The sequence below is a fragment of the Lepidochelys kempii genome, chromosome 12 (genome assembly GCF_965140285.1).
Source record: "Lepidochelys kempii isolate rLepKem1 chromosome 12, rLepKem1.hap1, whole genome shotgun sequence".
Classification (NCBI taxonomy): Eukaryota; Metazoa; Chordata; order Testudines; family Cheloniidae; genus Lepidochelys; species Lepidochelys kempii.
In genome coordinates this window covers 34547283-34569639 of record NC_136391.1, presented here as the reverse complement: position 1 = coordinate 34569639, position 22357 = coordinate 34547283, and the positions used below count along the sequence as shown (strand labels likewise).

The 22357-nt window shown below is 38.0% G+C and overlaps 1 protein-coding gene across 2 annotated transcripts in view; it reads right to left on the bottom strand.

Annotated features, from left to right (window-relative positions):
• The window catches only part of CDH13 (cadherin 13), a 786172-nt gene that overhangs the window by 343109 nt on the left and 420706 nt on the right, over window positions 1–22357 (bottom strand). The window contains exon 6 of one of the 2 annotated variants that reach the window (XM_073308070.1): window positions 15644–15782. The exons of the other annotated variant lie outside the window; for it this stretch is intronic. Coding sequence (XP_073164171.1) covers window positions 15660–15782 — 123 coding nt within the window. The 3' untranslated portion in view covers window positions 15644–15659. Of the gene's footprint in view, window positions 1–15643; window positions 15783–22357 lie in introns of those variants that run through there. 2 annotated transcript variants of the gene reach the window in all.

Sequence of the window (22357 nt, the reverse complement as noted above, 5' to 3'; positions counted from 1 at the left end):
CAAGTTGCAGTGGGGGAGGTTTAAGTTGGATGATAGGAAAAACTTTTTCATTAGGAGGGTGGTGAAGCACAGGAATGGGTTACCTCGGGAGGTGGTAGAATCTCCTTCCTTTGAGGTTTTTAAGGTCAGGCTTGACAAAGCCCTGGCTGGGATGATTTAGTTGGGGACTGGTCATGGGTTGGACTAGATGACCTCCTGAGATCCCGTCCAACCCTGATATTCTATGATTCATATATGATAAGTTTTTGGTTCCACTTCAAGCTATAGTCACATTATTGGTGCATTTCAACTTCACAAATTGTCGCTCCTTGGGAAAGTGTTTGCAGTCAACCTGCAAGGTGCTGAGTGCCTGAGTCAATAGGAATCGAAGGCTCTGAGCATCTCTTAGGGAACATAGTATCTGGCAGATATAGTCTACTTATGAATTAATGTTTATTATAGAAATTAGAAGTTGTAAAGCAGAATATTGGTGCTAATTATAGATATGAAATTCCTCTTCTCTTTCCTACATACATACATTTCCTTCTCTTTCATACACATAAAGCCTAAAAGGCTCAAGATAAAGGGTTTTGCTTTTATTTTTAGAAAGGTTCTATCTTTATCATGCATGTTTTATCTCCAACATGTTTTGCTGGAAATAGATTCTTTCAACAAAATGTTAAGCACTAGAGCGTTATCTGAATGAAGACTTTTCTGAATGTCTCCTCTAAATTATAGATCATTTTTTCATAACAAACAATTACTATAGATCTTCAATCTGTTCTCTTTCTGACAGTTCTGACACATCTATCTGAGATGTTAAAATGATCTTTCTTGCTTTCTTCAGGTTATGAAATGCCAGAGAGGTCTTCTTAGGAGAAACACCTAACAGTTTTGATTTGCCATCTTATCAGTGAGGACAGAATACCTCATTTTAATTGTTACTTAAATTCTGCCCTGGATAATTAAATCACAAATTATCTTTTTTTAATCTACTTTTCTTCTTTACTTTTTCTTGAGTAATACCAAAGTTATACTGGCATAAGTTGATGAGTTATCTCACAAATAAACCATTTGAAAGCTACTGTAACTAAAAGAAAGAATAGGAACAACAGGATAGTCTACAAATGGCTGATTAAAATTGCAGCCAGGTTTATGGAAAAACTAGTAAAATTCTTAGGAAAATATATATAGTAAAAGATATAAACATTTAATTTTACCATGTTCATATTATGACTGTTGTAAGTTTTCATAGTATAAATATATACATAGCTGTCATCTTATGCACAGATGCTTAAATTTCCCTGTTGCAGGGAAAAAAAGGGTTTAGAAACCTTAATATTTATCAACATCAATAAACAGAAACTTCTAAAGATTTCAAAACTGTAAGGATTTCACAGAATTAGGAAAAACTCATTAAAATAACAGAATAACATTGAACCTGCTGTAAAGGCTTCAGTTTAAAGGTTGGTCTCAAAAACATTGTAAGTTGGATTTGCAGCCTACATGATGAAGAAGGTATTATTAAAGGCATGACAAATGAGAAAAGGTTCCAAACTAATCATTCATTTAATAGCTTATCTCTCTCTCTCTCTCTCTCTCTCTCTCTCTCTCTCTTTTTTTTGGGGGGGGGCGCGGGGGTGATTTGATCTGTGTTAACAAAAGAAGCAGAAAAAACAAAACGAAAAATCAGCACATAAAAAAGTGCAGGGTTTGGAGCAAAAAGGTGGAGGGTTTTTTGTGTGTTTTGGACATGCTAGAATATATGCAGTACAACTGGTATTCAAAATATTCCATTCACTGAACAGGGCATAAGGTACTGAAACCTTGGCTGACTTCCATAGTAGCATCAATATCCATGTCTACAGAGCAAGCCTGAAGCATGCTAGTTCAAATTCAAAAGGGAAGGTTGTATACTTAGAAAACTAGATGATATGTGTGAGAAGCCCACAAACCGCATCCGAAAACTGGAAGATTATGTGCGCAGACACCCTCTCACCACCGCTCACATGTGCCTGCGATTGTTGGGCCACGTGGCGGTCTGCACTTGCATGGTCCGGCATACGTGGCTCCGCCTCAGGCCCCTGCAGGCGTGGCTGGTGTCAGTCTATGTCCCCAGCAGACACTGTGTGGACCGTACGGTCAGAAAATAATTGTGGAACAAATTCTACACCCTCTAGTCAAGCAAAACTCCTCAAGTGTGCCAATGTCCCATTTACAATATCTGGCCCCACAGTGCTATATAAAGGATAGGATTTTCAGAAATTGTTGTTTCTCTTAACACAACTACATTTTAACTGTGTGTGTAAATTAAGAAGAATTTCAAAAGAGACTGATGACTCCCAGTAGAATTACACAGTAATTAATTCTTTATTAGGAAGAAATTGCTTCAACCTCTTTGGAACATCAGGCACAAAGCATTGCTGACCTGTGAGCAGAAGAAGGAATTTAACAAAGTCGTGATATAAATAGCCATAGACTCCAATTCTTCATCAGTTCTGATGCCCCCTCTTTTTAAATAATTCAGATCATTGTTCAAGTAAGGAGAATAAAAGGTCACAGCCAACATCAAAGCGGGTCTTGATTCCTGAAGTGGTGCTTAGCATGAACTCCCAAGAAACTAAGAGTAAATGTTAAAATGATATTCGTTGCTCCCTCTAATTTCACTCATTGAAAGTGCGGGGACCTATATGTACACATCTCTAAAGCCCCACTAGATTTCAAGGGTTTTTTATTAATTAATTAATTATTATTCTCCTCTTTTGAATTGCTATGAAATGATTTTTTTGGGTGGAGCTGGGGAGCTGGGACGGGGCGGGCAATTAGAGTGGCTTCTTAGCAAGTGAAATGCAAGATAATGGGCATGTATTGGAAGAAGTTGTGCTATCATATAGATTATATTTGAAGTTAGATGCCATTTGACAAAAAACCTATATCGGGGGGAGAAGGGGGAATGAAGACCACAGGACAAAATAATACGACAGTGTGAAGGAAAAGGAAATAATGGAGAATATCAAAAGCCTTTCTTAGATAGCCTTATCTTTGTTAAGTCAAATCCACTAATAGTTTCCAGAATTGATCTCACTCTGATTCCCTGGGGTTCAAACAAGAGACTTAACTTACTGTTGGTAGGAGTGGTCTCAAAGTCCACCGAATATAATTCTGTCTGGTTCCTTTACCTACATCCTTCTCAGTTAGAATTACTATACAGTGATCAGAGGGGGAAAAAAGCATCTATGCCCAATCCATTTTGAGGTTTTCATATTGTATTTATTATTATCCAAGCAACATTCAGCTGAAAGAAAATGAGTCGGGGGGTTTGAATGAACTTGGTCAAGCAAGAGACCTAGCTGATCATGATTTTGTATGGCAGCCTGAATCCCAAGTTTCATTATGGTCAAACTTATATAAAAGCAAAAGATGATCAAATCCATACAGATACTTTGATTCAATTATTTACTTATTTTACTGTTTATTTACCACAAAGATTTTTACACAGCAAATAGCTTTACTCACAATGCACTACTGCTTGGCCTTCCTTGAGGTGAGAACTGCAGGAATGTTACCTAGCCAATAGCTCTTGCATGCTTTATTTTCTGTAATGGCCCATTTTACAGAAGTGCTGAGCGCTTGCATTTCCTGTAGCCTTCAGGTAGAGTTAGGAATGCTCAGTTCCTCTGAAAAATCAGGCCCCAGTTCTCTTTTTTTGTGATAAGAGATCTCTGCTGCATCCAAAGCAGCAACAAATTCAGGGACTGTTTGTTTTTCCTCTTTTCCAAGAGGTGGAAGTACACAAGTGCCAAAAAATGCTGTCCAACATCACCTCCATAGTCCTTTCTACGCTAATTAAAATGGTACTCCAAGCCACAGCTAGTCCTGGAAACCTGAAAGTTCAAACAAACAACAAAAACACCCTTAACAGAAACGTTCTAGTGTATTTGCTAGTTTGAAACACACTTTTGCCAAGTGGGGATTTTTCTACCTGGTAATTACTATAAGAATTGCCAAAGAGACACTAAGTTCTGACAGACTAATCTTCCTTACTGTTAGCATTAAAACAAATCTTTAATGATGGAATATAACTCTGTAACTATGGCCTGGAGAAATCCAGGTTGTTAGATGTCATAATGGGAACACAGAAGCATAAAACAGTAAATGTTCTAACCCACCAATGCCCACTCATTCTAATTTCAGGAGCTCAGTTGTGGGAAATATGCCGACTTGACCCCTACAGATACAAGATGATCAGTGCTATAGAATAAGACAAAAACTCTCAGGGTCCCTGCTAATAAATTTGAATATGCTAAAATGTCTGCCTGACTCTAAATTTGGTGATCAAGACTCTAATTACCTAATCTAATGTAGATACTTCAATGCTATTGGTGTCCTAGTAAATGCATTTTCGCCATCACCATATGTTCCTCTGAATCCAAATTTTGGGGTGGGGGTGGGGGAAGAAATACCATTTTCCCTTGGAGTCCAAGGTTAAAGACTTTTTTTCTTTACTGTCAGCATGAAAAGGTTCTTTTCTGTGAACTAGATCACAGTGTAGAAAAGCATGTTAAAGAATTATAGAGAACAATGGCGTGCATTTCAGAGAATAGAGTACATTAAATACGAACGACTAAATCCTAGAAATCTTACACTTAAATGAACTCAGCTTTTGCTACAAGACAAGACTAACCTCTTTTTTTGTTTTGTTTTCTTTGTTTTGTTTTGTTTTTGGAAAAATGCATTTTGAGGTTTTCAGCTTACCAAAGAACCCAACTAATGCTGGGTTAGTCAAAGTTTGGTTGTTTCTTGGAGGGAGGGTTGTTGTGGTTTTTTTGAGTCCATGGAAAAACTCAAGGTGGGAAACAATCTGATATTTCTATCAGTTACTCCTAGAGATAATTAAAGGTGTTGAAAGCAAAACTAGATTACTAAGTAATAAATGATGTTTGGTATCATACAAAGATAGGCACACGTATTCCATTTTGGAACAGATAGAACTTTACTTTAACTGCAGTTATTTGGCTATGTTTATAACACTGATCACATACAAGATATATTTAGCACTTGTAGCCCTAGCCTGTATTCCTTGCACACAACACATTCCCACTGATATCAATACAGAATCAAGTCTTTATACATAGGATCACGGCCTTGTTTGTGGTGTTTCACATCTTCAGAGCATGTTACATACATTAACTAATTAACCTTCAGAAAGTCCCTGTGAAAAAGACATCCTCCCCATGTTCTGACAGAGAAGTAGAGGGAAAAGGATATTCAATGAGTTGTGCAAAGTCAAGCAATGAACAACTGGAATTCTCTACTTTGCATTATTGGGAAGCAGCGGGAACATATCTATTCCTCCAGAAGAATAGGCAACACCTGTATGGTGGTGATAGTCCAAAGAAGTCTAGTTGAGAATAAAAGAGTACAAGTGCTGGCAGTCAGGATCAGTGGGCAGGCATCTAATCTGGCCTGGACACAGGTCTGGTTTTGGACTGTGCTAGGAGACTAGATGAGTATTTTTGATAGGTTTAGAAATATTTGGTGAATCAATCCCCCACAAGAACCCTATGAAATAGACATGTTTCAGCACCCCCATTTCACTGGTGGGGAAAATGAGGCACAGGGTAATTAACGATCATCTCTATCATTATTTTAATATTAGGGTAGAATTGCGGAGCCCCAACTGAAACTGCAGCCTCATTTTGCTAAGAATAGTACATACAAGTAGTAGGATGGTTGTCACCACCTGTATCCCTATGTTCACCCTTTTTATAAGGCTATGATGGATTTTGCACAAAATATGCCTTGTATTATTTGAAAACTCATAGTTTGCTGATCATTATTGAACTGGTAAAATATGTGTGGCAACATTCTATGTAAAGTTATAAGATTCTACTGTATAACATTACTGAGATATGTTCCAAGTTTATAAAAGCAGGCACAAACCAGTTCCTCAAAGACAAAAGGCAAACTAACACCTGAGCCAGGTGTCAACAAAATCAAATGGACTATCACCTGGTTAAGAGGCCATTCTTCAACAGGAAAAAGGGTGTGTGAGAGACCCCAAAATATGCCTCCCTTTCTCTCTGCCCATGGTATCAATGACACCTGAAGGACAAGGAAACACTAAACAGAGGGAGGGGTCCTGGCTGAAAAGAATCCAGCCAGTAAGATTTCTTAGCATGTGGTGAGAGACACCTTTGCTTTGAATTCATTTAGCTTGTTAAGTTAGATATTAATTGCATTTTATCTTTTATTTTCTTGTAAGCAATTCTGACTTTTATGCCTCATTACTTGTAATCACCTAAAATCTATCTTTCTGTAGTTAATAAACTTGTTTTATTGTTTTATCTAAACCAGTGTGTGTCTGGATTGATGTGATTTGGAAACTCCATTTGAGACAACAAAATTTGTGCATATCATCTTCTATTATTGAAATGATGGACTTTATATGAGATTTTTTTGTCTAGGAGGGAGCTGGGCGGTACAAGACACACATTACTGGGGGAAGTCTGGGACTTGGAGTTTGCTGGTGTTACCCTGCAATGTAATTCATGAGTGGCTGGCTATAGCACTCATACAATATAGCTGGGATTGATTTACGTGCTGGAGCCTGTGTGTGGGCAGATCAGGAGTGATTGCTCTCACAGCAAAGCAGTGTAAGAGGCATGCCAGGTTGGAGAATTGAGACACCACAGCTGTCCATCTGTCCAGATTGTACCCTGGGTAATGTCACAATTGTCATTGCCCCAAAAGGGTTAAAATAAAAATAGACAAGACAAAGGCTGGGAGAGGATACAGAAATGAGATGACTGTTGAAACTCATATAGATGGTCAGAATCATAAACCAGGATTAGACCCTAAGTAGCTTGACTTTCTGGCACCAGTCTGACAACTGAACCATAATACATGTCAACCAAGTCATTTGGGGTACCTCTCCACAGCCCATAGCAGTGAGCTTCCCAGCCCAGGTCAAAGATTCGAGCTTGCAGGGCTCATGCCAGCACTCTAAAAATAGCTGTGTAGACAGTTGTGGCTCAGACTAAAGCCCACCCACTTCTCTTGCCTTCAGATCTGTCTACACAGCTATTTTTAGAGGATTAGAGTGAGCCCTGCAAGGATAGGTTGGGAGGCTTGGTGCCAGGGGCTGTGTAGCCATACCCCCATAGGGTCAAATTTTCCAAGGTATTTAGGTGCCTAAAAGTGCAGATGGGCATGTAGTGGGATTTTCAAAAGTCAAAAGCAGGTTAGTCACCTAATTCCCATCCAAATCAAGCCCCTATATACCTTTGAATACATCAGAAGCATCATATGACACATTGCAGTCTTTTCTGTGATCACTTTGTGCTGCCCTAATTTTATTATCCTTCCTCCTTTAGGCCTTTTCTGTAAAGAGTTCTCTCTCTCTCCCTTTCGCTAGCACATTGGCTGCCATGGTACTGTACTCTACCATGTCCTGTTTTTATCCATGTTACAATCTGCTTCTGTTTTGGACTATGCTAGGTAATATCCCAACTCTCTACTTTCCAAGAACCCTATTCAGCCCTCCTTATTTAGGAAAACTGGATCTCATTTTTCTCAATGTCTCTAAAGACAAGAAAGAGAATTGAAAACCATTCTTGTCATAGAAAGCAGCACAATTCTAGGGACTGTTCTCACAAGCTACAAACAACAAAAACACTTTTAAAATCATGCATCCCCTTAAATGTTATCTAGGAGTTATGGACACAGAGAAAATATGCTCCAGTGTCCAATCCCAAAATAACCCTAAGGAGTATTTCAAATATAACTCAAATCTGTATGGTTGTAGAGCTCTTCAAGTGAAGCCATGTGTACTTTAGACAAACAGAAAGCATTATGGATGATCATATAAATACTATTTAAAATCTTCCCATATCACAAGAGAACACATGTTGAGGCCCTCAAAAGAGAGGGATAGAGGATATCAGGATACACCAAAGCAATCAAGTCTAATCACCACTAAAAAACATGAAATTAAAGGAAATCAAAAGAGGAGGAACTAGGACTGAAATAAAAGCATGAAAACAACAAGCACTGCCAGCCTTTTTAGGCTCTGTGCTGCACAACAAAACCAACAAACACACATGCATAAGAACAGACGGAGAATGGCAATACTCTTTTAAATCGCCCCAAAGAATGCTCAAGTCCTGCTCACTGTTCTTACCACTTGAAAAGACAGTGCACTAATGAGTGTCATAAAGGGAATGACAATAGCCTCAACAAGAGTTCCATCTCAGAGTGAGATTCCAGTTAAGAGGCAGTGGGGTTGCAAAACTTAATCAGTAAAAAATAAAAATAAAATCAAAAGTAGAGCAGAAACAAGAGAACCCATTTAAGCAGAAGAAATAAAGGTCAATGAAAAAGTTAGGGATATATCACCATGTGTATATATGTTTTATGTCATATTACTATGTTGTTCAAAGTATCTGTTGGTACTAGTGGGAGGAAGAAAAAAAGGACTTCCTGATATACATTCTAGGAAGTCACTGGTTTGAGCCAGTTTTGTATCAGTATTAGTAGGTTTTTTTTGTTTCAGTGGAGGAAAACAGCACTAAAACACAAACTTTTCTACACTTTGCAGGTTACAAAACGGATGCAACCACTCCATTAAATAGTGCCTTTTAAGGAATTGTTTAATTAAAGTATATGAACAAACTTTTCTCCATTTTCTTCACTCTGTTCATGAATGACATTGACTGAGAACCCGGCTGAACTTAGATTCATGAGTGCTGTATGTCCTTAAAAGTTCATGGGAGCATCAGAAGCATCAAATGACCCAACTCGCTACTTTCCAAGGTCCCTGTTCAGCACTCCTTATTCAGAAAACTCCTACGGACTCAAGTGTATGTTTTGCCTGCACATGGAGTATCAGTGGAACCTGAAGCATTACATCATTCCTAAATCTCTCTTGCAATATCCCTCTGAGCCTTCTCCCCCCTAAAAAAAAGTGGTCATTCGATCTCTCACAAACATAATGCATCCTGACATGCCCACCCATCATCTGGGATCTCCCCACACCCCTGACCACCATGTGTTCTACCTGACTGTGACCACAGGAATATCCTTCCTCAGCATGGTCTCCTCCAATAAGCATTCTGTGCTGTTTTTGAGCCTATCCAGTATGCCTAAGTGAACATATTTTCAGTGTTGACAGCAAAGATTGAGTTATTGTAGCTCCCATCTATATGGTTTGCTGTGAAGCTGTGTTTAGTTATGTTAGTTATCCATAAAATACAAGAGCTCTTTTATTGATTTTCTCCAATATCCGCATTCACAAATAAGAGGTTGTCAGCTCTGTTATACTGCTAAGGTAAGATTTTGACATTTGATTGGCTAAAAATACCATAAAAGTTTTCACAGTTGTTCAAAGTTTTGATTTTATTTCCCCCCTGTATTCTTTCCCTGGCCCTAATGGTTACAAAGATGTATGGGAAAGGTGGTAATGGTGCACTTGTTTTTCTTTGCCTTTTACTTTCAACTAAATGAGTTTCTACTGATTTTGTCTACAGTTAGCTTTATTGAATTTCCTGTTATGCCCAGTTGTTTTGCCAATAGAATGTCTATGGGACGTATTTCACAATCCTATCAGCTGAACTTATTGGTCTTTAAACATATTAGTTCATGTCAGGTCATAGACATTCAGCTGCTTTTCCTCATACACAATGTGGAATGGTTTGAGCTTCTTTTTTTGGTAGTTTTTCTAATGAGAAGGCTACATACAAAAGAGAATGCCTGACTTTGGCTCTACATTTTATTTCAGGAAATATAGTTACTGAGGTAAATATAATGGAAGTGGATACAGAAAGCAGCCTGTTCCGGTGCCTCTAGTTTGAGCTAGATGTTGTTTCTGTGAAGGAAAAATTCAGTGGACCCAAGTAGGCCTAAATTTCCCAAACAGGCCTAAATCTTTGGTAAAGCTAACTGTGTATATAAAGCATAAGAAAAGAGTGAGGTAAATTCCATTAAGGGGCGATTGCAAACAGCACAGCTTAAAAAAATGTTACCATAACCACTAAAAGTTAAAAAAAAAAAAAAACCATTAACCGCAAAGAAAACACCTGTCAATAACAGGAAAAGCTTGTTTTTGCTAAACTCCAAATAAGGCAAAGCTACTGTTGAAACTTGCACTATATGCCAAATAAGGAAAATGCTGTTAAAGGAAGTGGGTTTAACAAATTGTGGTTTATAGCAATATAAGCTCCTGTATTTTCTGTATACTGCGGGGCAGCTACTTAGAGCTGTTACCCCCCTGCGCTTGTAATCAATAAAGGAGCCTCAGGCTTGTTCTGATCCAAACACAATGCGTGGTTAATTTTTCCATGACATTTCTGATTTCTGTTTGGTTCCAAGACAGTTTGGGTACTTTTAACAACAAGTGAGTGTTTCAAAGCTGGCAGCCCCAGAATCAAACCACCTTCCTCACCACCACCACCTCGTTATCTGTGCCTTGGCCAGCAAGTCCTAATTTGGAAACTCCTTATAATTGTTTTAATAGAATCAGTTACTATATCAATACATGAGTCTAGCTCTCAACCCAAACTCCAGCCCTTTGGCTGGTTAGGCATCTCCAGGTATTTCTCAGTATCTTCTCTGCAATGTCCTGCCACCATCTCTGTGATGTCCTGCCACTAGTCTATCTCCAAAATTGAACCTCTTCTCTGTCTTCCTGCTTCTTGTCCACTCGTGTCACATCTTTCAGGCCCACAACATCCATGTAATCTTTTCTCTTTCCTCACTCTTTCTCCCTTATCAAGTCTTTTGCTATTTCCTATTGCTTCTTTTTAAATATTACCCATGTGATCACATTATGTCTTTTCCTCTCTACCTTCACTCCTGACCATGTTTTTATTTCTTGCTCTGTTTGGTGCAACTTCCTCCTTCCTGGCCCTACTGCTTCTCATCTACGCATTCCCCTAAATCCCTCCCACATGAGACTACCCAAAATAAAGCTTCTTCAGTCATTAGCTTCCCTTGATGATCGGACCATTTCTCCCCTTTCCACCCTCACTTCTTGAGCCCCATTGTTGGCTTCCTGTCTCTTATCACAAATTCCCCATCCTTGCAGTCAAGTTAACATCGTTGTGGCCTCACTTACACATCTACTTCTCTCTCCTCCCTGTGCTCTTCTTAACGTTTGCTTCTCACTTTCTTCCTTAGGACTAAAACCTGGCCCCAAGAAAATCCATAACAAATTCCCAGACTCAATTTACTGCCTTGGTTGCAGTTTCATTCATGATTCCCCCTGTGCTAGGAACAGTTCTCCTTAACAGTTCTCTCCCCTTAAAGCCTTCTTCCTCTAGGAATCCTTAGTAACAAAAGTCTCTCCACATTCTCCCTTACCGGAAGTGTTGTTCCAATTGTTTGGTCTTTGTTTTGTCTATTTTAGCTGAAAGATCTTTGTGGCAGGAAAGTATGATTACTACCGTATAAAAGTACTTTACTATATTAATTAATAGTAATAATTAGTTAAGATGGACACAATTTTTGGATGAATAATTTATTCAAAACCCACCCAGGCATGTGCCCTCAACATTAGATTAACAGACATGCATGTACGTTTTCTGCAGCTGATTGAAATGAAACATTTCATATGACCCAAACTGTACTTTTCCAACTTGCTGACAAATTCCAAACATTTTCAAGCCAATCAAATATTTTTTCCCCTGATTTTTCAGTTTGCTGGCCAAATAATTTCCCCAGCTCTAGAATTAATTTATTTTATGCAATGGACATGCTTATTATGTAGAGATGTTAGTTTTGTTTTTTTTCAGCTCTCTAGTTTCTTGCTGCTTACTCCAATCAAAAATTAGACTTAAAGGAAAAAAAAAGGGTATAATTCAGCTAGAAAGGAGTTACCTGAATGTCAAAAGTTAATTACAATGACTCGCAAAAAGTTAACCACAAAACTGTCTAATGCCACCTACCCCAATAATTACAAATGAAAAGAACAGATATGTTGAACTATACAGCTGAAAATTTGTGAAACATTTCTTTCCAATAAATAACTTGCGCACGTAAAAGAAACAATCACAGAACACATGAACTTCCCAATCGCACCACAGGAAGTATAGCAGTGAAACCTGCTATCCATGTTGAAAAGCCACAACTGAAACAACAACAAAAACTCTTATCTTTGAAACCAGCAGAGAAAATCACTAAAAGAACAGGAGGAAATGACATATTAACAAAAAGAGAAAATTATACCCTATTAGACATTAATAGCAATTAGGAAAGAGGTAACTAATTTCAAAGAAACAGGGTCACCACAACAAGACTTGATAATTAAAGTAACACACAGTAGAGATAAACATACCCACAAAATAGAGGAAGCAGTTGAAGCCTTACAATAGCGAAGCACTGGACTGTTTTTACACCCTATTTGATTAGAAAAAGAAAAACCTTCAAGAAAAATCTCTTCACTTAAACTTTTAAACGTAAAAATGTCTAGTTTCAAGGGTGTCCCTATTTTTTTTGTCCGACTGGGGACACCTGATTTTCGCAGAGTGCTGAGCATTCCCAATATGAAAACGAGGCCCCTTTAATCTGGCTCAGGTTGGACATGACAAAATTGAAGGATCCAGATTCACTAGTCACTTCTGAGTATTTAGGCCTAACCATGCTGAAATTTCTGATCATATTTCAAGTATAAAATATATGAACAATATACCCCTGTTTAAATGAAGTGAGAGTTATTTAGTCGCATCTAGTGGATATCACTAACAACTTCAGCCACTATCAACCTCAAACCAGTTGTCCAATCACTGACGAGCACTTATTCATACAAGTAGTCCCAACTCTGGTAGCACCAGCATTCCCCACTCCCCACCTAGCACAGAGGAAGTTGGAGTTGGACTGCATGTGCATTTCCACTGTGAGAAGTCCTTCATCGTGGATTAGGCATCAGAAGACGGTGTCATCTAGAACTGAATCTGTGTCTGTGTGTACAATATACTGTTCATAACTACTTGCAATATGCAATACATACATTCTATGCAATACAGCACATGATGGGGATAAGTAAACAACCTTCATGTAAAAGAGCATGATGAAAATTGTACAGAAGTTCTCAGTTCATTCTGTGTGCTACATCACTGTAGCTCTTTTGAATATCCTTTTGTTCTTTTGACTTTGCAAGGATAGTTTCCAGCAACATGCTTACAATGGATATGGAAACTTTTTCTTTTTTGGAGTTATCTATTTATCACCATTAAGTAACCTGCTGCTTATTGTGAAACATAGAAAGAAATTCACATCCAATCTATACCTACTGTTTGATTCTTGTGCTTCAGTCAGTAGCAACACATCAGTTATACAGACATTAACACACAGAGGAAAACTGTTCTATATAGAAATATTACTTGGGAAGGAGTTCTGCAAAACTGAATGCTCACTACTATAACTGTAAATAGATTCAATACTGGATAAACAATTTAGGAATAAATTCAAACTTGGGTAACAATTCTACTGACATTGTAATATATTATATTTACAAGAGGTACAATATTAGTAAGAAATGCAGAAGGAGCAAGTAATAAATGACTGTAACATGAAGGCCAGAACACATATGCAATCTGTTCAACAAACTCAAGGTTCCAATTTCTCCTATGGAGCCTATGCAAGTACCAAGTATATTGAAGAAACTGCTGTCAGAGATCATAATCCCTCATACAAACAGTGGGGGGAGTGGGATAAGGAAAAGAACAGTACATTGTGAATAGGACAAACATAAAAGAGTTAGGGCTAAGACACAAAGGGGCATCTCATGCCAACAACAAGATCTGCAAAGATTTTGTCAAATTTAAAAGTAGATAAAGAGCCAATTTAAAGACTCTCCATGTACCATCCCAGGAAACCCAAAGGAAAAACATCTTCATATCCATAATAGGATGTGCTAATCATCTTGCACATATGGCTGTCTCATTTAATTCTATAGGAAGGTTGCAGGATCACAGAATCATTCAATAGATGGCACTATAGGTCCTCCTAGAGACACACTACATGCCATTAAATGGAGACAGCTGGGGTAGAGTTATGACTGGGAGTATATTTTATTATCTCTCCTAATTTTACTACACACTGGTTTTTTAAAAAATCTACTTACTATCAGAAGGCAGATGGACTTAATACCACACAATGTTTCAAAGGAACTGGAAGTTTCAACTGCAGGAACATGGCTCGTGAAAATGATTTTTAATGACTTTTCAACAATTTAGCCCTCATTTCTCCCACAATGAATCAACAGTTGCTGAATATTCACAGACACTCAAAAGGTCAAGTGAGCAGACATGTCTATGAATTGCCTCTGCAGGCAGGAACCAAAATGGCACAACAGTTAATAGTTCACTAAGGAAGAAGGGCTGTTCGAAAAGTACACATCTGCTGTTTAGTAGTAGGGGTGGAATGACTTATAAAAATGCATAATAGTAGAAAAAACTTTCATAATTCATTAATTCCTGACATGTTCTTGGTTATGTCAGTGACAGACTGCATTACTTCAAATGGGGTTTGACAGCAGGTAAATTACAGAGTCTAAGAGTTTAAGAAAGTTACTCAACAAAAATGTCTTGATCATGAACAGCATTTGCATAGTGGAAAACATTTTATTACTAATGAAACAACGAATTTGGTAAACTGACATTAAGCTTATTTTTCTGCATCATGGTTCCATTGCTTTAACTCGTTGATTTTGCTAGCAGAAGGTTGGTAGCAAATAGAACTGAGTGAACTATTTGTTGCATTTGATGGTTTAGCCTTTTTCTGGTTACCTGTGGAAAGACTTCAAATTTTAGAAGGGCATTCATCATTCAGAATTGTTCAACAGTGATTATAAGTGAACATATTTCAGCCTTTAGATTGTTTGCAAATTGTGTGCTGTGACTTCTGCCTTGAGTAGTTGCTATTTGTGCTGTGTGATTGATCATTTCAGTCATATAGAGTTGTTTCTGCACTCTTACTGGACCATTTTTTATAAACAGGTGAATGACTTGAATAACTAATTTCCAGTTCAGCACTCCTTGCACAAGATTCTGAAAGACCTCTGCTTCCCTGAACATTCAAGCAAACTAATACAAAGTCCCTTATACTAACATTAGCAGAATTTGAATGTATGAATTAATGCATGAATGGCCATCAGTGCCATCAGAGAAAATATGTGGCTTTTATCCAAATTAATTATATATATATAATATCATTTCAGTATTCATTAGGATAATGCCATTTGGGGTATTATCCACAGTTCCCTTTCCAGAGGGTCAATACAAAAGATGCTTAGCAAGTGATAAATTATTTAGCTAGCTAATCCATAATCTGCTATAAAACAAGCTAAAAATGGGCTTGGATTGAAATATACAGCACACCAGCCTACCTATGGTAACTGGCAATTGCTGACAGCTGATATGACCCATTTGCTACCTGAAAAATTGCCGATTAGATTATTTCGTTGTTGGAAATTATTGTTACATGCCAACTGCCAAACTAAATTGCCACTGAAATCAATAGGTGAAAAGAGAAATCTGCTAAACCTCCCAAGTCCGTTACTATATTGTACCATACCTCCTATACCACACATCCCTTTTGCTTTTCATTTCACCTTACAGCTCCTGATCCTCTTGTTACTTCTTCTCCTTTGTATTATAGATGTCAGTTCTTTAAAAGGGACACTGTCAAGGCCAGTAGAGCCTAAAATCAGATCTTAATAGTTTTCTCTTTCTTTCAGGGGAACGCAAAGTGATTATGCTCATGTCATGTTGTCCTGCTGCTCCACCTGTCCGCTGTAGCTGTGTGGCCTGTTAGAGGAAGTAGGATTTTTGTATAGTTAATAAGACCACCACTTAGTTTTCCTGCAGCACAGGGGTCGGCAACCTTTGAGAAGTGGCGTGCCAAGTCTTCATTAATTTAAGGTTTCGCGTGCCAGTAATAAATTTTACGTTTAAGGAGTCCCCTTCCCTCCCCCCCCCCCCCGACGGAACCCCAGACTGGCAGCGGGCTGAGCGGGACTGGCAGCTGGGACCCCGGCTGGCAGCAGAGTGCCACTAAAAATCAGCTCGTGTGCCGCCTTTGGCACGCGTGCTGCAGGTTGCCGACCCCTGCTGTAGCACTTTTCATCAGTAGATCTCAAAGTGCTTTGAGAGGAAATAAAGTGATACTTGGCCAGCTCAGAGGAAGAGAGCAGCGAGGGAAGCTTAAGATTCACTGTCAATCACAAAGAAACCCAGTGTCAAATGTCTGTCCCTGACACGTCTCCTGGTAGAAGTTGGTATTTTCTTTCCTTTGGTGTTGAGATCATAATTCTGGACAAATTGGTTAAGATCAAGAGGTCAGCTAAAAAACCCCACAGTTATAGAGTCTGAAAAATCTGAGGACACAATGAATATATTACAGCTATGGATGCCTCAAAATCCCTCTCTAATTTTCATCTGATCTTGGCATATACACTCCTGGCTTGCAAAAAATGTCATTCTCGCTCACCAAAGAAGATTTGTATATTTATTCTTCAAGCAAGTTTATCTACGAGTCTTTGTGCACTTAAGCATGTTATTTTATCAGTAGCATTTCTAGCATACATTTCCTGTTTCTTTAAGCAACAACTACAGAAGCTCATTTGCCTTATGGAGAAGGTAATTAGTAGGTATCGTAGCTTGCCATTTATTTGACAGCTTTCTCATTTTCTCAATTTTACGTAATTTGACAGGGACCATTATAGATCCATAACTAGTCTTTCAGAATGACTTTCACAAGGTTAGTTCACTTATTAATTGACCCTTAGCAATGGCAATTTAAGAAGCATATTAATCTCGTCTGTCAGTTCTAACAAATAGTAGATGTGGAAAATAATTTGTCATTCGCAAGGAGCCTTGCAACAGAAATGAAGTGTCTGAATTTTTAATTAATATGCATATTCTTTCAACAAATGAGAGTTCGGGTTGGGGGGGTACACTTATTTTCAGTGATTTTCCTTTATTGCCCCTTTAAAGTTTTTGCCATTTTCTTATTATGAAGATAAACGCTACTACAGTGATCAATACATCCTATGACCGGGATAATCTTCTACAAAGGACACATTGGTGCTCACAACAAGGATCCATGAAACTGACAGAAGCATGAACAAAGCATTAAACAGTAGTGTTACCATTACATATACAGAAGAAAAGTTTCTTGCATTCAGGAGGATTAATCCAGTAAGAATATATTAGACAAAAGATTATTATTCAGTGACTGAAAAAAACAACTAATATCAGATGCTTGATGCTGCAGCCCTTTAAAATCTGCCCCTATAGCTCTTCACTAGCTTTGCAGAATGCAGATAGTTCATCTTAAAGTAAGGGCTACCTGTATTGAATTTTTAATCCAATATGCTGGTAGAGATTCAGCACCTGTTCTCCTCTTTTAGTTCTATCATTAACTAAATAATGGAGAACAGTTAACGACAAGGGGGAAAAGAACTCTGTTGAAAGAAATAATTCTTGACCTTGTGTAGTTGTATTAGTGTCTCCTTTTTCTGCAATTTACCTCAGGCTGACAAAACCCACACCCAACACAAACAGATTAAGTGGTATATTCATCTATTGAGGAATTCACACATAATTCCCAGAAAGATTAACACAGGCTTTGAGGGAGACTATAACCTCCTACACTCTGAATTTAAATCCCCGAAGGCAAGGAAGTACAGAATTAAAGGCTGAGTTGCCCCTTGCCTCCTGTCTTCCTATTGTGCCCAGATAATAAAGAAATATGCTAACAGCGTGATCTGAGACAGAACAGGTACTTAAGCCTGAGAACTATGCTATGTAAAGCAGGCTGTGTTAAGCACTATACAGAATGTTTGCCTTATTTCTACATACCCTTATTGACTGGGATAAGGCTTTTTCTGTTTTTTATCAGACTTTTACTAGTACCAGGTAGAATTCTATCTTGAATTCTCAACATAGGCAAATTGACTCCACGTGCATTAGGATCATGCCTACAATATGTTAAGATGTAGTTCTCATTGTTCTTATTTTAACAGGTTAAAACACATTTCTCAGGTAACTGTAATAGAAAAGACACAAAGAATGATGTTACGGTCTCATATTTATTAGAAGCTAGCCCAAACCAAAACTCCAACCACCAAAATTTAGGTGATTCAAAATCTCGATGCAGCTCTAGATCCAAATGCCACAGCTCTGCTACTTACAGAATTTCTAATATGCATATCAATAACCACTTCCTTGCAGTCATTGTGCTGGATAATATTAGCATGTATTTTAGCCACTTAAAAAATATGAACCATCTTATTAATTGGCTATCCCATTACAACACCTTCCCAGCTGTTGTGGTTTGCTGCGTAAACAGGTATTCAGGCAATTAAAAAAAAAAACCCACAAATTACATACTTGATAGAATGCAGTGTCTCTTTCAGAGCCATTAGTGTCAATCATGCGAATACAAGTTTTAAGCAATGTTTGAAATGCATGCCGTTTAAACAATAGATCATAGTCTGGAACTACTGCAACAATCGTACAGGTATCTCGGCATTAGTAACTCAGCCATTACAATGCTATTCATATTATGTTTCTCTTTGATAATGTTTCATGGTAGAAGAATAATTCTTATTTATTTATTTTTTTGAACTATTAAAAGCACCCTATGTTTTCCTTTTTTTAAAAAGGAAGATGACCATAATTTCCAAAGACACAGGTGATTGGATCTAAGGAAGAACTGCCCTTTGAAAAGGTACACAGTTCTTGTAACTTCACTACGTTTGTCAATGCCCTCATCACCGAAAAGTAGGAAAGATGGAGGCCATGCAGAGCAGACTTCTGTTACCATATCCCCTCCTCTTTTTTTCCTCCTCAGACAGGGCCTAATCCTCAAGATGATAAATTCCTTCAACACTTGTTGAAGTCAGCAGGAGTTCAAGTGACTCTTCTCTGGAGGGGGACAGCTGGCATGAGTCACCCAGAGAAGTCACATTGTACTGTACTGCATGAATGGATTGTTGAGAAATTGCCAATAAAAGTAACCGATTTTATGTGGTTCCCAGAACGCAAGGCCAGATTCTTAGCCGGTGAATATGGCATAGCTCCACTGCTTTCAATAGAGTGACACCAATTTACACCAGCTGAGGATCTGACTGCCACATCACTTCAGTAGTGATCCAAAAGTAAGAATGACACTTAACTAATATCAATGACCCAAGTACAGAGAGAAAAAGCTTTCCACTCTGTTGCACTATATAGTACTCTTAGCAGCTTATAATATAGCCACAAAAATTAAAAATGACCTGAACTACTGCATTACACTTAGCCACTGTTACAGTAAAGACAGGTAAACCCCAGTGTAGTCTCTGCCCCAACAACATTGCTGCTGTTAAAACAGAATTATAGTCTGGAGTTGGCTGTTGCCAATCTATTGATCATTTTAAACAACTAATCAGAGGATATCTGACCAATTTCATCCTATTGAAGTATTCTTGAAGCTGTTTTATATTTTCAGGGCTACGTTCTAGTGTCCATGACACTGATGTCACCTCATTAGCTTCAATGGAGTTATTATAGATTTACATTAATGTCTATGAAATGGAAGCCCATCCCACAGATGGAAAGCAGGCACAAATTCAAAAAAATTTATTCTCATTCAGACATTATAGGAAAGCCATAAAAAAACCTAGGAACCAATGTTTCATTCCTTATATTTCTATTTCCTATTTTCTGGTGACTGGTGACTCTTTGACTACCACCTTCTGTAGGAGTACTTGTGGCACCTTTTCTTTTTGCGAATACAGACTAACACGGCTGTTACTCTGAAACCTTCTGTAGGGAAGCTTTATTTTCAGACAACTTTCCTCCCCTCAAATGAATTCCTGCATGGTTTTGACTAGTTGCAACTTTCAATACCCACTTGCCAGCAGGGACAAAACAAAACACTAACAAAAGATTTAAGACAGCCAAAGAAAGGAGATGATCGAGGGTTTAATAGGGTTGTACAAAAGATAAAGTAAGCACTAGACTGGTGCAAATAACGAATGTTTTGGTTCAGTCACCAAACTGAAAAATAAAATAAAAAATAAAACTTGTTTCAGATCAACATAAAATGAATTAAAAAAAAAAATTCAGTGAACTAAAGAGAGCTGGTTTTGGTTTTTTAAGGCCAAGGTTGAAGGAAACATTTCATTTGATCAGAAACAAGATGTTTCATTTTGTTTTCAAGTTCTTTTACTTTTAAAAAAAAATCAAAATGAAGTAAAATTCAATATTGAAAAGTCATTTCCAATTGAAAAGTCAAAATATTTTATTTTGAAAATGGCAAAATAAAATGTTTTCACTTTATTGGGATTTTTAGGGTTTTTTCGATTGAAACAATTCAGTGAATTTGACATGAATTCACAAAAATGTTTCAATCAACCCAAATCTGAATGAATATATATGGCAAAAAAAAAGAGTCATTCAAAATTTTTTGCCTAGCTCTAGTCATGATTCTTCCCCCGCACACACTCTTTTGCTAGTATAATAAGATCCCCTTGAAACCAAATCATTTCTGGGGTTCAAAAAAGGGTTGTGCACCTCAGCAGTTTTGATTTCCAGTTCACAGAAGAGCAAAAATACTTCAAGAAAACTAGCAGTAAGTCCGAGCTGAGTGCATACAATATGTATTTTGCAGGAAAGTATGTTCTTAAGAGACTTCAGGTCCAGGTTTGCAGATCCAAGAGGTTTGTGTTTTATGCAGGGCATGCTGGATATTCATATGAGGCGACTCCATGCTTGTAAAATTAAAGTGGGTCTTCAGTAAGGGAACTATTTACAGAGATGTTGCAGCTGCACCTAGAATTCAGCAACTGTGCACACAACACAAAGCCTGCCTTTCACTGAGATGAATCCCCAATAGTTTATAGACTGGTGTGCAGGGACAGTTTAATTTATGCCTCCCTGAACCAATGAGGATGAAACAAGCCCCACAGAAGCACCTGAATGTTTGGGGGTTGATCTGAACGGAAACCAGACTCAAAGCTTTTGATGTGATCAGTCTTCACTTGCATTCCTGTTTTAAAAAATGACCAGAAAAAAAATAATTGAACACTTTTTCATACTGAATGTGCTTCCTGAATAGCCATTAGTCAAAGAAAGTAATGGAAAAGAATGTAACCCAACCATGAAAGTCTTTTTTTGACGAGTACCGAGACTGCAGAAAGTCATAAAAATCAGTATGGAATACACCTAGATTAAATAGAATTCTCGTTTAGGTTGCTGGAAAACAAAGTAGATACCAATTTGATATGACTGCAGTCACAATACCATGGGTTGCTTGGTAACCGACGTTGACAAATATGTCAAGAAATCATTTTAGTCCATTGTAAAATTTGTGGGATCAGGATGTTTGGAAATGTTTATGTAATCAACAGTATAACAGTAATGTTACTGTCCATTTGGTGCAGGGACAGAGTGTACATCTGCAGGGATAAGCGGAGCAAATTTCTGAAAATCCAGCTGTGTCTCTGTAATGAATCAAAGCCAGTTTTGCAAACTGACCTTTTAAAACATAAGCTTCCCCCTACCAGCCATCGTTTAAATTGTCAGAATCTTCACAAAACACAAGGACTTACTTATCTCAAATGGCAGCTGCCCAAATTAATTGACATTATGGGTTTCCATTGTTTCATTATTATTATTTCTATTTCAGTAATGGTGAGAACCCCAAACGACTCAAGGCCCCATCAGTCTGGGCAATATGCAAATATTTGGTTATAGACAGTACCTACCACAAAGAACTCACATCCAAGTTTAAGACACATAAGTAGTGTAACAAATATGCAGCGAGGGCAGTACAAATAATAATGATAATAGTAATTGTGATACTAAGAGAAAAGCCGTGTGCAAAATTACATCCTCCTTTCTCAAAAGGAAACCATCCTATGTTATCTGCATGTTGTTACAGGGCCATGATTTAGGATGGAATGACATGCATGCCACAAACTTATATACCAACGGGATAACACTCCTCTCAAATTCCCATAGACCTTGCTGCTTCTCATTCCGTTTTTTTATCAAAATTCTTCACAGTCAACAGGATGGCGCTAAATGCAAGTTAGCCAAATGAAAATGCCATCAAAAAGGGAGAAGTGGTGTAAGAGAGACTCCAATGGCCTGTCTATATCTAATGCCACTTTGTGGATAGCTAATGCAGGCAGCACTATCTTCCAGGTATCATAGTAACTGCCTGAAAGAAAGCAGCACTTGGTTGAAAATTAGTGGGCTAAAGAGAAATTCAGATTAGATGAAAGTGATGCTGATGGAAAGAAGGAAACACTGTAAGTCCCTACCCACCACCACCACCATCGACATAGACTTCAGAGTACTGTCAGGCAGGTTTGCCTAGACCTTTAAAC